The sequence below is a fragment of the Typopeltis vanoorti genome, chromosome 20, assembly GCF_054136105.1.
Source record: "Typopeltis vanoorti isolate ZY-2024b chromosome 20, IOZ_Tvanoo_1.0, whole genome shotgun sequence".
Lineage (NCBI taxonomy): Eukaryota > Metazoa > Arthropoda > Arachnida > Uropygi > Thelyphonidae > Typopeltis > Typopeltis vanoorti.
The window spans coordinates 44,040,462-44,056,100 of record NC_143568.1 but is presented as its reverse complement, the minus strand read 5'-3'; the positions used below and the strand labels follow the sequence as shown (position 1 = coordinate 44,056,100).

General features: G+C 35.3%; 1 protein-coding gene across 3 annotated transcripts in view; it reads right to left on the bottom strand.

Moving 5' to 3' along the window:
• Nucleotides 1–15,639, bottom strand: part of Slmap (Sarcolemma associated protein) — a 545,241-nt gene that overhangs the window by 444,160 nt on the left and 85,442 nt on the right. For all 3 annotated transcript variants that reach the window (XM_090409867.1, XM_090409869.1, XM_090409868.1), the window contains exon 5: nucleotides 10,862–10,957. In XM_090409867.1, the coding sequence (XP_090265993.1) occupies nucleotides 10,862–10,957 (96 nt within the window). The remainder of the gene's footprint in view (nucleotides 1–10,861; nucleotides 10,958–15,639) is intronic.

Genomic DNA, 15,639 nt, shown 5'->3' with positions numbered 1-15,639 from the left:
CAGTAATACAAAAGCCCAGTTAATGGATAAAATTAAAACAGTTTTTGCGGCCCTTCCCAGGGAGACTGTAGCATCAGCTTGTTCGAGGTTCCGAAGCAGAATTGAAGCTGTGATCGATGCTAATGGTGGTTATTTTGAGTAAATCTTGTTGATAGTATTGTAATTAACTCTGCCTGTAATGTTTTTTTGTCAATTCATTAAATTTAATAGGTACAAAGAAGATTTTCTTTTTCCTTACGAAACTGTCAAATTTATCCCGAACACCCTGTATATATATATATATATATATGTGTGTGTGTGTGTGTGTGTTAATATGAATCAAACTGAATATTCCTTTTTGATTTAATTAAATGGTTTGTGAACAACACACTAGACTGATTCTGTTAATGCCTATCCTGAAAATTTTGAACCTGCATAAGCTAGAAGTTTATATGAATAATTAAGCCACAACTAATTAACAGCAAAATCGGGGAATGCTAACATAAGCGGGGAATGCTAACAATATCTGCTTGAAATAAATAAATGGCAGCAGTCAATAGTTAAGGAATCGACCATTTACATGAAGTATAAGTGAAAGAAAGACAAAGACAAAGCAGGGTTGAGAAATATGTTCTAGAAATGCAGAACGTAATTACAGCACACAAATAAGTGATATTATTCAATTTCCCGATATCATTCTACTTGAAACTGCCTGCCATTCAAGATCTCTATGTTTACTGTTAAGTATTACAACTACTCCTTCCTTTCACCAATACTAATGTCCAAACATAACATCTTATAGTGAATATAGTCTTCTGGACAAATGGCATTTATCTGTTATAAGCCTTGCTGTCCCTCATGTGTAGAACTAATTAATAAAATAAAAATTCAAAAATTAAATTTTAACAAAATCTCACTTGTACTCTTCTTCATCTTGATTACATTAATTATGTAAACATTATTTCTATAATTATTTGCTTGCTTCATCTTTTTTTTTCATTGGGGCTTCTAATGTTGATCATGCTTATCTTTGATTTAATTAAGTTTGAGGTTTTTCTAGTAGGCGACTTTTTCACTGTTCAGCCTGTTTCCTCTGACAAAAAACATTGGGCTTTGTTAAAATTCTATTCACCAAAAAAAAAGTATATTAAAAGATCATATTTTAAAAAGTGGGGTGCTTAAGGGTCAAAGCTGTATAACTGACCAGGGCTTCTGACCTAATGTCCAATCCTCACCTTCTCGTGGTGCACCCTGTTGGATATCTACTTGGATATTGAACAAACGAGGATGGGCTGGCAATTTGGGATTTAGCCGACCAAACTGTATTCTTATTGGTTAAACCAAAATAAAAAATGATGGTACAACATGACAAAATTTCATACTGGCAGGGGCGTCGCCGGGTTAAACAATGCCCCCGTTGTTTTCGCCAGGGATTCAGGGCAAACAGCGAAAAGTCAGCTACTGGAACAAATCTCAAAACAAACCCCAACTCAACATCACCAGAGTTAAAGATCGGTACTATCAACGTAAGAAGCGTGAATGGAAAAGAAATGGAGCTAGCTGAGGGAGGAAATAGATAAGTACCAGATCGACATAATAGGGATGACTGAAACAAAAAAGACCAAAACTGGCGAGATCTTTCTGAGCAATAAATACAAAATGTTATATTCAGGCAATGACAATCAAGGAAAAGAAGGAGTAGCCATAGTATTCAAAACAAAATATGAGGCTAATCTTGTTGAATGGGAGTCAGTCTCAAGTAGAGTAATGTGGACAAATATGAGGATGGGGGAACTGGACAATGAGACTTATTTGTGCCTATGGTCCCACAGAAGGTTCTACTAAGGTAGAAGTGGAGGAATTTTTTGAGGCTTTAGAAAAAGCAACTGACACAATGAAAAAGGAAAAGTTGGTCCTTGTTGGGGATCTAAATAGCAGAGTAGGAAATGATTGTGAAACATACAAAAATATTTTGGGAAAATTTGGAGAAAAGAGCAAAGCTAATAATAAGGGCAAATATCTGTTGGATTTCTGCTCAGGACATGGACTGGTTATTACTAACACCATGTTCCAACATAAAAATGTGCACAAATTCACATGGAGAGAAGAGGCTAGGAATAAGAAAAGTCTCATTGACTATGTTATTGTTGACAGTGATGTTTTCTTCCTAGTGCAGGACACCAGAGTGTACAGAGGATTTGAAATTGGAAGTGATCACTATTTAGTCTTGAGCAGGATAAAATTGAATTTCATGTTGAAAAGAATAACATGTAAGAAAGTTTTAAAGCGAATAAAAGTTGAGCAGCTCTCAGATGTGAACTGTAGACTAAAATACACAAGGATTATTGAAGAAAAAAATGAAAGAGTTTGAGAACAGGAACCAAACCTTGGAGATTCAGTGGCAAACTCTGAAGAAAACATTGATTGATTCTGCCAGAATCAATCAATCAATCAATCAATGTGGTGAGGTTGTCTGCAAGGATAAAAAAATCAGAACTCCCTGGTGGACACAGGAAGTTAAAGAGGCAGTGAAGGAAAAGAAGAAAGCATATCAAAAATTCCTGTCAAATAAGTCAGCTTGTGCTCTTAGAGAATATAGAGACAAATGCAAGAATGCTAAACACTGTGTAAAACTAGCTAAACAAAAGTCATGGGAGGACTTTGAAAAGAATATAGAAAATAAATATCAAGAAGGTGGCAAAATATTCTGGAGGTTGTTGAAGAAGCTTAGGAATGGAGGAAAGAGTGCTGTAAAAGGAGTTAGAGATGATAAAGATGTCATGAAAACTGGAGAAAAAGATATCCTTGAAGTATGGAGTAATTACTTTGAAAAACTGCTATATGAAACAAGCAGTGATGACAGCAGAGTGGTAAAAAACACTGACCAGGTATGCAGGCAGGAATATACATACATACTTGAAGTAGAAAAAGCCATCAAAGGCGTGAAATGTGGAAAGGCAGCTGGAGTAGATGATATTCGACCAGAAATGCTGAAGTATGGTGGTATAAGGGTCTTACAGTGGCTGCACTGCATAGTTCAGAAAGCCTGGACAGAGGGACGAATTACCGATGATTGGATTAGAGCTCTCATAGTACCCATATATAAAAAGGGAAATAAAACTGAATGTGAGAATTACAGAGGTATTTCCCTACTGAGCATTCCTGGCAAAATCTATGCAAGTATACTTGAGAAACGGTTGAGAAGAATTGTGGAAGAAATGCTGGATTCAGGCCAAACAGAGGCTGTCAGGATCAGATCTTCACTTTACGACAAATAGTCGAGAAAGCATGGGAATATAACAAAAATCTGTATTTAAGTTTTGTCGATTTGGAAAAGGCATATGATAAGGTGCCAAGAGAGAAGCTATTCAATACGTTACAGTTATATGGTGTCAATGGGACATTATATCAAGCAATACTTAGTCTTTATTTGAGTTGTAAGTCAGCAGTTTTGAATTGAAGGAAGTACAGGAAGATGGTTTAATGTTAAATCTGGTGTGAGACAAGGATGTACATTATTCCCTCTGTTATTCATTATCTATATGGATAACATTATGAAGGAAAGTGGTATTAAACATGATATCAGAATTGGAGATGTTAATGTCAGCTCTCTGCTTTATGCAGACGAGGTTATACTTATCAATAAATCCACTATGAGTCTGCATGATTCCTCGACTAAATTGAATAACTGTTGTAATAGATATGGTATGAAGGTCAGCAATAAAAAGACAAAGACAATGAAAATATCAGTGAAAATGTCAACTGTGTTGTGAATGGAGATCCTGTGGAACAAGTAAAACATTTCAGCTACTTAGGAACGATTTTTAGTGAAGATGGTAAATTAAAAATGGAAATAGACAACAGAATCAATAAAGCTGGTATAGTAGGAAGTCAATTGAATAAATTCATATGGAATAGGAGAGAAATTAATCGGAACACTAAATTAGCTGTATACAAGACAGTGTTCACACCAGTTTTAACTTATGGATCTGAGAGCTGGGTCAGAAGTAAAACACTTGACCAAAGACTAGAGACCGCAGATATGGGAGTCCTGAGAAAGATTATAGGCATGAACAGATGGCATCAATGGCAATATCATATTAAAAACGAGGATATTAGGAAAGAACTTGACATTGTCAACATCCAGGAATGCGTTAGCAGAGCTAATCTCAGGTGGTATGGTCACTTAAACAGAATGGGCGAAGAAAGATTAGCAAAACAAGTGTTCTCTGCCAGGTTGGCAGCAAAACGACCCAGAGGAAGACCAAGATATAGATGGATTGATACGGTACAAAGTACCTTAGACGATAGAAATATAAGATCTGATAATGTCGGAGTCTTGACAAGTAACAGACTGATTTGGAGGAAAATTGTAGATAGGAAGTTAGTAATGATATAATTTTTTCATGTAGTACTATCATATCCTGTGCACCCTTGTGGGTACATGGCAGGAATTTGATGATGATGATGATGATTTTAAAAAGTTCAGACATAATGAGCAGTTTCAATATTACTTCATTATTCACCAATGTACACGCATCAGCCACTGATTAGAAACTTTGATTTTTCTTGGTCATGTGAATCACCACATGCTCTAGGCAACTATTTAAGAATGTTGCAGTTCAGTAATTGTCAACAGTGTTGATCACAATGGGAAAAACAAAGGTTCTTTCAAAGTTTGATAAAGAGCTTATGGTGGGTGCCTGCCTGGCAGAAACTATGATTTTGAAAACAGCAGAGCTAAGTGGTTTCTTAAAAGGTGAGATATCCTGGGTGTTTAATCAGTGGAAAAATAATCCACATTGCTTGTCTAAGAAGCATAACTGTGGTCCTAAGACAGTTTGTCAGGAACAAGGATGCTGTTCATCTGAGAGGGCTTGTAGAAACAAGTGTGCTGTGTGCAGTCCTGCGTACAGCAATTGACCAAAGTATTTAATGAAGGCTGTTCCTGATCCATATCTCACCGAACTAGGAACAGGGAATTGAAGAGGATCAGTATCGGCAGTCACATGCCTATACAGAAACTAATAATTTTTGTTAAGAGCCAGAAAGTTTGTCTACAGTGGTGTCAGGAACACTGTAACTGGATACTAGAAGACGTAAAAATATCATGTGGCCCGATGACTCATGGTACACCTTGTTCTGTACTAATGGTAGGCAAAGAGTTTGGAAGGAGCCCCATGAAGGAATGAATCAAGCTTGCTTTGTAAACACAACTCAAGGTTCTGGAGGTGATGTCATGGTGTGGGACATGTTCTGGTGATATGGAATGGGTCCCCTGATAATTGCTATTGGAGGTCAAGGGTCCTCCAAGGAATATCTGAATATTGTTGCTGATCAAATCCACCCCACAATGTTGACTTTTTATTAAGCAGCTAATGGTTGTTTCACAGACAACAATGCTACTGTCCATCGCACAAGAATTGTTCAGCAGTGGTTCAGCAAGCATGACAGAAACTTCCACCATCTTCCCTGGCCACTACAAAGCCTGGACTGAACTCCATTGAGAATGTATGGGACATATTAGAAAAATGGCAATCCAACACCCTGTAATTCAGGCTAAAGGAGATCCAACACAGTATTAAATAAAAGTTTTCAATTCAGTGGCCAGTGTATGTACCATTATCTGAGACCCTTGATTAGTTTAGGTCATATCCCCCCCCCCCAAGACGTGTGAATTATTCAAATTTACAACACATGCAGGTTATTTCACGTGGAAAGAGAAGATATACAAAACAACTATATGGGAGAGACACAGGCTGTATCTTCCTCTGTGTGTGTGTGTCCCCCTTTAGCCAATAGAACACTTAGAGAACCAAGCAATCAATATAGCCACTCTGAAACTAGTGGTTTGGCTACACTATATTTGCAGTGTGTTTGTTACTTGGCCATGTTATAATGGTCCAGATACATTAGGTACATTTTTAGTGCATAGAAAATGGACAATATCCTAAAATCCATTTCACAATTCAACAGGAATCTGATGCCTGTCTGTCCCTTCTAGATACATTAGTCACACATCTTCCAAATGGTTCATTAGCTTTTTTCATTTTATAGAAAACCTACACATACCAGCAGATATTTGCACAAACAATCAGACTATCATCCAGCTCAACAATATGAGAGCCAGAACTATCTGTTTCTATGATAATGCTCTTGCCACTAAACTCACTTACCTGAGCCACACTTTTTAGCTAATGGCTATAATCCCCAAAAATTAAAAAATACCAAATGTTCCCCTGTAATCCCTTTTGTCACCCAATATAGGAGACCACAGCAAAATTCTTATCACCGGGATAGTACACACCATGCCTTGCATGGTGTATACCCTTTCAGAGAAGATCAAATGAAAAAAAAAACAAGTGCTATACACTGAAGTCATTATAAGTCAGAGAGACTGATTTTTGGAATCAGCAGTGGTTTTAAAACATTTCCCAAACCTCAACATGTATGGGAAAGTATCAAATAGCCAAATATCTGGGAGACAGTCATTTCAGGATTAAATTAAAACTTTTTAACTCACTCTATCCAATAATAGGTTGGATAAAGCCAATTAGGGCTTTAGTTCTACGTGTTGCATATTACAATTTTTAAATTGGTCTCACTATTAACTAATTGTTGTGGTTCACGTACTGTGAACCACAACAATTAGTTAATACTGAGAAAACTTTTTTTTTTTGCTCTGAAGATGCTGTGTATAACAATAGCAAATAAGTTAATCATCTTCATTAAATTCCTGCCATGTACCCTCAAGGGGTGTACAGGATATGATAGTACTACATGAAAAATTTACATCATTACTAACTTCCTATTTACAATTTTCCTCCAGATCAGTCTGTTACTTGTCAAGACTCCAAATTATCAGATCTTATATTTCTGTTATCTAAGGCACTTTGTACCCTATCAAACCACCTATATCTTGGACTTCCTCTGGGTCATTTTCCTGCCAACCTGGCAGAGAACACTTGTTTTGCTAATCTTCCCTCACCCATTCTGTTTAAATGACCATACCACCTGAGATTCGCTCTGCTAACGCATTCGTGGATGCTGACAATGTCAAGTTCTTTCCTAATATCCTCATTTTTAATATGATATTGCCATTGATGCCATCTGTTCATGTCTGTCATATCTGTGGTCTCTAGTCTTTGGTCAAGTGTTTTACTTCTGACCCAGCTCTCAGATCCATAAGTTAAAACAGGTTTGTACACTGTCTTGTATACAGCTAATTTGGTGTTCAGGCTAATTTCTCTCTTATTCCATACGAATTTATACAATTGACTTCCTACTATACCAGCTTTATTGATTCTGTTGTCTATTTCCATTTTTAATTTACCATCTTCACTAAAAATCATGCCTAAGTAGATGAAATGTTTTACTTGTTCCACAGGTTCTCCATTCACAACACAGTTGACATTTTCAATGATTCTGCCTATTTTCATTGTCTTTGTCTTTTTATTGCTGACCTTCATACCATATCTATTACAACAGTTATTCAATTTAGTCGAGGAATCATGCAGACTCAGTGGATTTATTGATAAGTAGAACCGCGTCCGCATAAAGCAGAGAGCTGACATTAACATCTCCAATTTTGATATCATTTTTAATACCACTTTCCTTCATAATGTGATCCATATAGATGATGAATAACAGAGGGAATAATGTACATCCTTGTCTCACACCAGATTTAAAATTAAACCATCTTCCTGTACTTCCATCCTAACTGCTGATATACAACTCAAATAAAGACTAAGTATTGCTTGATATAATGCCCCATTGACACCATATAACTGTAGCATATTGAATAGCTGCTCTCTTCGCACCTTGTCATATGCCTTTTCCAGATCGACAAAACTTAAATACAGGTCTTTGTTATATTCCCATGCTTTCTCAACTATTTGTTGTAAAGTGAAGGTCTGATCCTGACAGCCTCTATTTGGCTTGAATTCAGCTTGTTCTTCACCAAGCTTTTCTTCTACAATTCTTCTCAACCGTTTCTCAAGTATACTTGCATAAATCTTGCCAGGAACACTCAGTAGGGCAATACCTCTGTAACTGTCACATTCAGTTTTATTTCCCTTTTTATATATGGGTACTGTGAGAGCTCCAATCATTGGGAATAGGCCTTTTGAACTATGCAGTGCTGCCCCTGTAAGACTTTTATACCACCATACTTCAGCATTTCTGGTCGAATATTATCTACTCCTGCTGCCTTTCCACATTTCAAGCCTTTGATGGCTTTTTCATTCGAGTATGGATATGTATTCCTGCCTGTATGCCTGTCGAGTGTTTTTTTACCACTGTGCTGTCATCACTGCTTGTTTCATTTAGCAATTTTTCGAAGTAATTGCTCCATACTTCAAGGATATCTTTTTCTCCAGTTTTCATGTTACCTTTATCATCTCTAACTCCTTTTACAGCACTCTTTCCTCCATTCCTAAGATTCTTCAACAATCTCCAGAATATTTTGTCACCTTCTTGATATTTATTTTCTATGTCCTTGCCAAAGTCCTCCCATGACTTTTGCTTAGCTAGTTTTACACACTGTTTAGCTTTCTTACATTTGTCTCTGTATTCTCAAAGAGCACAAGCTGACTTATTTGCCAGGAACTTTCAATATGTTTTCTTCTTTTCCTTCACTGCCTCTTTAACTTCCTGTGTCCACCATAGAGTTCTAATTTTTCTATCCTTGCAGACAACTTCACCACATGTCTCTCTGGTTGAATCAATCAGTGTTTTCTTCAAGGCCACTGAATCTCTAAAGTTTGGTTCCTGTTCTCAAAGTCTTTCATTTTTTCCTCAATAATCTGTGTGTATTTTAGTCTACAGTTCATATTTGAGAGCTGCTCAACTTTCATTCGCTTTGAAACTTTCTCACATGTTATTCTTTTCTATATGAAATTCAATTTTATCCTGCTCAAGACTAAATAGTGATCACTTCCAATTTCAAATCCTCTGTACATTCTGGTGTCCTGCACAAGGGAGAAAACATCACTATCAACAATAACATAGTCAATGAGACTTTTCTTATTCCTTGCCTCTTCTCTCGATGTGAATTTGTGCGCATTTTTATGTTGGAACATGGTGTTAGTAATAACCAGTCCATGTCCTGAGCAGAAATCCAACAAATATTTGCCATTATTATTAGCTTTGCTCTTTTCTCCTAATTTTCCCAATATATTTTTGTATGTCTGACAATCATTTCCTATTCTCTGCTATTTAGATCCCCAACAAGGACCAACTTTTCCTTTTTCATTGTGTCAGTTGCTTTTTCTAAAGCCTCAAAAAATTCCTCCACTTCTACCTTAGTAGAACCTTCTATGGGACCATAGGCACAAAGAAATCTCATTGTCTAGTTCCCCATTCTCATATTTGCCCACATCACTCTACTTGAGACTACCTGCTATTCACAAAGATTAGCCTCATATTTAGTGTTGAATACAATGGCTACTCCTTTTCCTTGATTGTCATTTGCCTCAATATAACATTTTGTATTTATTGCTCAGAAAGATCTCACCAGTTTTGGTCTTTTTTGTTTCAGTCACCCCTATTATGTCGATCGGGTACTTATCTAATTCCTCAGCTAGCTCCATTTCTTTGCCATTCAGGCTTCTTATGTTGATAGTACCGATCTTTAACTCTGGTGATGTTGAGTTGGGGTGTTTTTCAGATTTGTTCCAATAGCTGACTTTTCGCTGTTCACCCTGGGATGAAAACAACAGGGGTCTTGTTTAACCGGGCAACGCCCCAGTTGGCATGAAATTTTGTCATGTTGTACCATCATTTTATAATTTGGTTTAAGCCAATGAAAATTACAATTTGGTCAGCTAAATCCCAAATTGCCAGCCCATCCTCATTCGTTCAGTATCCAGGTAGATACCCAACAGGGTGCACCACGAGAAGATGAGGATTGGACATTAGGTCAGAAGCCCTGGTCGGTTCTCCCCATTCCTTTAAAGGCAATGTGGAGGTCTCCTCTCAGTTATACAGCTTTGACTTTTAAATAAGTTAAATAAATATTAATTATTTTCTTATTATTCTTATGTTGTCAATTAAAACCATTAATTAAACCAAACATGAAATTTCACCTTGCTTTGAACTTCTTTTCTAGGATGGAACCTTGCATAATGTTCAAACTTAAAATGTTCAGGAAAAATTCATGTGTGAATTAAGAGAAATCACATTTAACAACATTTATAACCTATGCCTGAAATCCCTAAATTTTCTCAGTTTACGACATCCTTTGTATTAAGCAGTTAAATCCAAACTACTTCCTAAGTATTTGTGTCCTAACAACTTAGTACCTGTTTGAAAAATATGTTCCCAAAATGTGTGTTGCAGCGCACAATTCAGAACCACTGACCTATGCTATAAATCTTCACATCTCATAATAATAGCATAATCACAAGACAATGAGAAGCTCAAAGAAGCTGAATTAACTCTGCTAATTTTTATACTTTTAATATATAGACAAAATTAGTGTTCATCATAAATGTCTATAATTTTGGACCAATAAAAATGGCTTATTAATTTCAATTTTCCTTGGCAATTTACGAAGATTATTATCAATACTAAATGCAAAATTTCCTTTAGCAAAACAGAGAGTAAACAAATTAACTGTAGTATTATCATTGCTGGAAAACGCATCCTATGATTCCTGAGCTCATGTATTCATACACTGACTTTTGTTGAATATTTTGGAGCTTTCTTGTGCTTAATAGAAATGATCTAAAGTCATGAAAGCCAGCGCATTAAAGTTTAAATGAGACACTAGAGGATACTTCAGCAAAAATGGGTAAAATATTTTACAGAAAAGAAAATCTTTTACTCAAAAAACATTTTTTCTAAAAGAAATATTTTAAAGATGACAATAAGGATGTCTCACCTTCCAACTATTATCTGAAGTCTCTCGAGTGCTAGATACTACTTGCTGTAGAGAAGAAAGTTTGCTTTCTAAAACTTGTTCTCTATGAAGGGCATCCTGAAATGGAATTTTTTACATTACAAAATAAATCATTTTCATTAACTAATAATGAGATGAAATACTAAATTTATGGCATTAATCAATAATATGGCGATTTTGACACCATTTGAAATACATTACTGAATCACACCGAGTTTCATTAAGCAAATAATATCTAATACAGGGTGTTTCAAAAAGAATGTCCCGATTTGAAAATTGTATATCTCTGCAACCATGAACCACAAATGAATGTAGCTTGTACCATGTGAACGGCCTTGGCCCAGAGTTTGATATGACGACCACTAGATGCCACTACTAGCGCCCAAATAGCCGCTACGCTTAGGCCTTACTTCATACTTGGTAATTTATTTTGTAACTGTACTACATTTTCATTATTAAATATAATTATTTGAAATCAGTCATTCTTTTTGAAATGTATATTATTTGAGATCGTTACCAGAGGTTCTTCACTTGTTGCCAGCACAGGTTCAAGCTTATGCAAACAGAACTTTATACATTAAATTATAATCTCAACTGTGCTTTTGACAAGTGAATCTTCAATTTTGTCACACATGCCCCACCTCATCTTAAATTTCACTCAATAAAAGAACATGAGTAACATTTTCCTGCAAAATTGCTTACCAAATAAATGCAAGTAAATGAAAATAAATAAAGATGGATGGTTAGAGTTTTTTTTTTTTTTTAAATTTCAGGTAGCAAAAATTTTTGTCACTGTACATTAGGAAGAATTCAGCTGCTAAACACAGAATTTATTCATTAATGATAAACAATGTACTACAATGATCAACAAAATAGTTTATAATAAAAACTATTGAAGTTGAGGTCTTATAAACAGGAGAGCATCCCTTAAATCTAAAGCTACTTGTTCACTACTGATTTTTGACGTACAGAAATTTAACTTTATCAGGTATATGTGGTATGCTATACAATATGTGGACCAACAAGTATCTCACAACTATTTGAAATCCCATTTAGTCAGAAAATGGTGTTATATCTATTATTTAAGGAAATATAATTTTTGATACTGAGTTAACTTACAGTATCAGTGCACCATCCATCATTTTATGTACTATTCTTTCAAAAGAAAACAATATATTAGGCAGCAGATTCTAGTTCTTCAACCTGGTGCGAGACCATAACCATCATTCTTTTGGAGTAAACATATCGGAATATTTTGTTTGATATTCAGAAGTTCGGATTATTTAGCCTTGTTGCTTTTCATGAATGGAAATTTCATTTCAAAAACATTAAAAGCTTAACTCCCTATTAAGATGATTCAGATAAGGATCAAAATACATCTAAGTACTATCTTTCTTAAATGAAAGGCAATTAATGTTTTTCTCTCTCACTACATATATATAATTTCTGTATGTCTCCACTATAATGCAAATAATAGCACATTTTACTGTCTTCTACAAAGTTCCAAGCTAATGAAAGTAATTAGTGGAATAAATACAACTAATTTCAGGAATTTAGGAATTCTTAAATTCTAGGTGTCATATGAACAACAAATTCCCTATATACTATACTATAACCAATCACATTAATTAGATTTGATTTTCTTTCATCACCATGTATGAACCTGTCACTATCATCCTATTGGAAATTTCTGCACATGGTATCAATAAAAGAAATGTGATTTTCTGTCTTCCTATTTACAGTTAAATTCAGTGAATTAAAATTATAATTCAGTAAATTTGATACCACAGAAGAATGGGAAAGCAATGGTAGCTAACCGGATTCTAAGAGTTTGCAGTGTACATTGGGCTTTATTTACTTATGATCAGTTTGTTAATAACATCAAAAGTTTATAATAAACTGCCACTTTAGTTGCAAAGATCTAGGTTCAAATCCCACTGAGAATGTATGGAATTTCTTTATTTCCAACTCAGAAAAAAAAAAAAAAAAATGCTTCAACTATCTCAAATTTGAATATAGTAAATTTAATACACACACACACACATACATACATATATATCATATATATATACATACATATATATCATCATCATCAAATTCCTGCCATGTACCCTCAAGGGGTGTACAGGATATGACAGTACTACATGAAAAAATTACATCATTACTAACTTCCTATCTACAATTTTCCTCCAAATCAGTCTGTTACTTGTCAAGACTCCAACATTATCAGATCTTATATTTCTATCGTCAAAGGCACTTTGTACCGTATCAATCCACCTATATCTTGGTCTTCCTCTGGGTCGTTTTCCTGCCAACCTGGCAGAGAACACTTGTTTTGCTAATCTTTCCTCTCCCATTCTATTTAAGTGACCATACCATCTGAGATTAGCTCTGCTAACGCATTCCTAAAACATTTAGGGAACTCATCACAATGAGAGGCTGGTCAAACAATAGTATGCTATTATCATGAATGGGCAAGAAGGAACTTGATCACATTTATCTCGAAAAGCTGTGAATTGTATCCTTGAGAAACACATACAATGGCAGACTGTTCCAGGGGACAGCAGTGGAAGGGAAGAACAAAGAAGAGGAGAAATTTGTTCTGCAAGTTGAGAGATGCACTGTGAGGAAGTGTTGGTTAGTTACTACTGATTTGACAAAGAATGGCCATATTACTGATGCTAATTTTGATGAACACTGGCCATAGAAGAAGTATTTGTAGAAGATGCAAGTAGTAGAAACTGACTGCATGTGTGTGAAAGTTTGTAAAGTATATCAGGGAGTGGGACATCACTGATCAGTCTGAATGCCCTTTTTTTTACAGAGTTCCAGTATCTTTAGAAAGTTCTTTAGGGTGACCATCCCAGATATGGGAGCAATATTCCATGATCGGACAGATTTGTGATTTGCATAAAATTAGCAGTTGTTTCGAGTTAAAGTAATGCTTCAAACGAAAACCTAATCTTTTGGAGGCAGAGAGGGGGGGGGGCAATATTTGTACAAACATGTGCAAGAGAGATTAGAGGTTATAGTTATCCTAAGAAGATAAATCTCATCATGCAAGTGGACTTGAGTGCTGTCACTTTAAGGCTGGGAGAGAAGGGTTCTTTTTTGTGTGATATAAGACAGTTGTGTTTCACTTGCAGTGAAATTGAGCAGATTATCCAAACGACACAATAATAACAACATGATTCTGCTACTACTTATATATGAGAACTATGCCATGGGTCTAGCTCCAAATGACAGTTCAATATCAATCAAAATAGTTTGGGAATCATGTATGGCATTATAGATATTCTGTGGAAGGAATATAAGCTACATTATGAGATACAAAGAGAGATACATTATGAGATACCTGATGTAAATTCAATTGTTCTTTATAGACAAATCTTAGTCAGGAAAATGATTCATGTATAAACTTTTGTTCATGTAAAGTTAAAATATGGATGATAAGAATATTATTTCTTGTCAAATATTATACAGCAAATAAACTGACCAGTCCAGAAAACACATGCAACTGGCATGCAGCAGACAGTGCAGATATGATTAATCACTTTCATAGAATATCATTCAGGTTTATTTGAAAAATTACTTGGCTGTTTGACAAGCCACTTAACACATTGAAATAAAGATGGGATCTATTTATTTTCTTTCTATAAAGCACACATGAATAACTTTAAATAAATGAATAAATAAATAAAAAAGGTTATTTATACTAATTCTCATATGTTTTTATCGGGAGAATTTTCACCTAGCACATTGTAGATATCTTTAACAATAGTACAAAACACATAAAGCCAAAGGACTGAGAATGAAAATATCAAATCACAATGTGTGATAAAGCAACCCAATCTAAGTATAACTGAAGTTCTAGTAATGTGTCTGTGTGTGCATGCAGTAAAAAAGTATGGAATATAACTAAGTAAAATTATTATCCATGAACAGAGCAACGTTGTTTCCTACAACAGGAGTTTAATAGAGTCATCATCATCAAATTCCTTCCATGTACCCTCCAGGGGTGTACAGGATATGACAGTACTACATGAAAAAAATTACATCGTTACTAACTTTCTATCTACAATTTTCCTCCAAATCAGTCTGTTACTTGTCAAGACTCCAACATTATCAGATCTTATATTTCTATCATCTAAGGCACTTTGTACCATATCAATCTACCTATATCTTGGTCTTCCTCTGGGTCGTTTTGCTGCCAACCTGGCAGAGAACACTTGTTTTGCTAATCTTTCTTTGCCCATTCTGTTTAAGTGTCCATACCACCTGAGATTAGCTCTGCTAATGCATTCCTGGATGTTGACAATGTCAAGTTCTTTCCTAATATCCTCGTTTTTAATATGATACTGCCATTGATGCCTTCTGTTCACGCCTATAATGTTTCTCAGGACTCTCATATCTGCGGTCTCTAGTCTTTGGTCAAGTGTTTTACTTCTGAACCAGCTCTCAGATCCATTAGTTAAAACTGGTTTGAAAACTGTCTTGTATAAAGCTAATTTCGTGTTCCGACTAATTTCTCTCTTATTCCATATGAATTTATTCAACTGACTTTCTACCATACCAGCTTTGCTGATTTTGTTGTCTATTTCTATATTTAATTTACCATCTTGAGTAAAAATCGTGCCTAAGTAGCTGAAATGTTTTACTTGTTCCACAGGTTCTCCATTCAAAACACAGTTGCCATTTTCAATGATTCTGTCTATTTTCATTGTCTTTGTCTTTTTATTGATGACCTTCATACCATATCT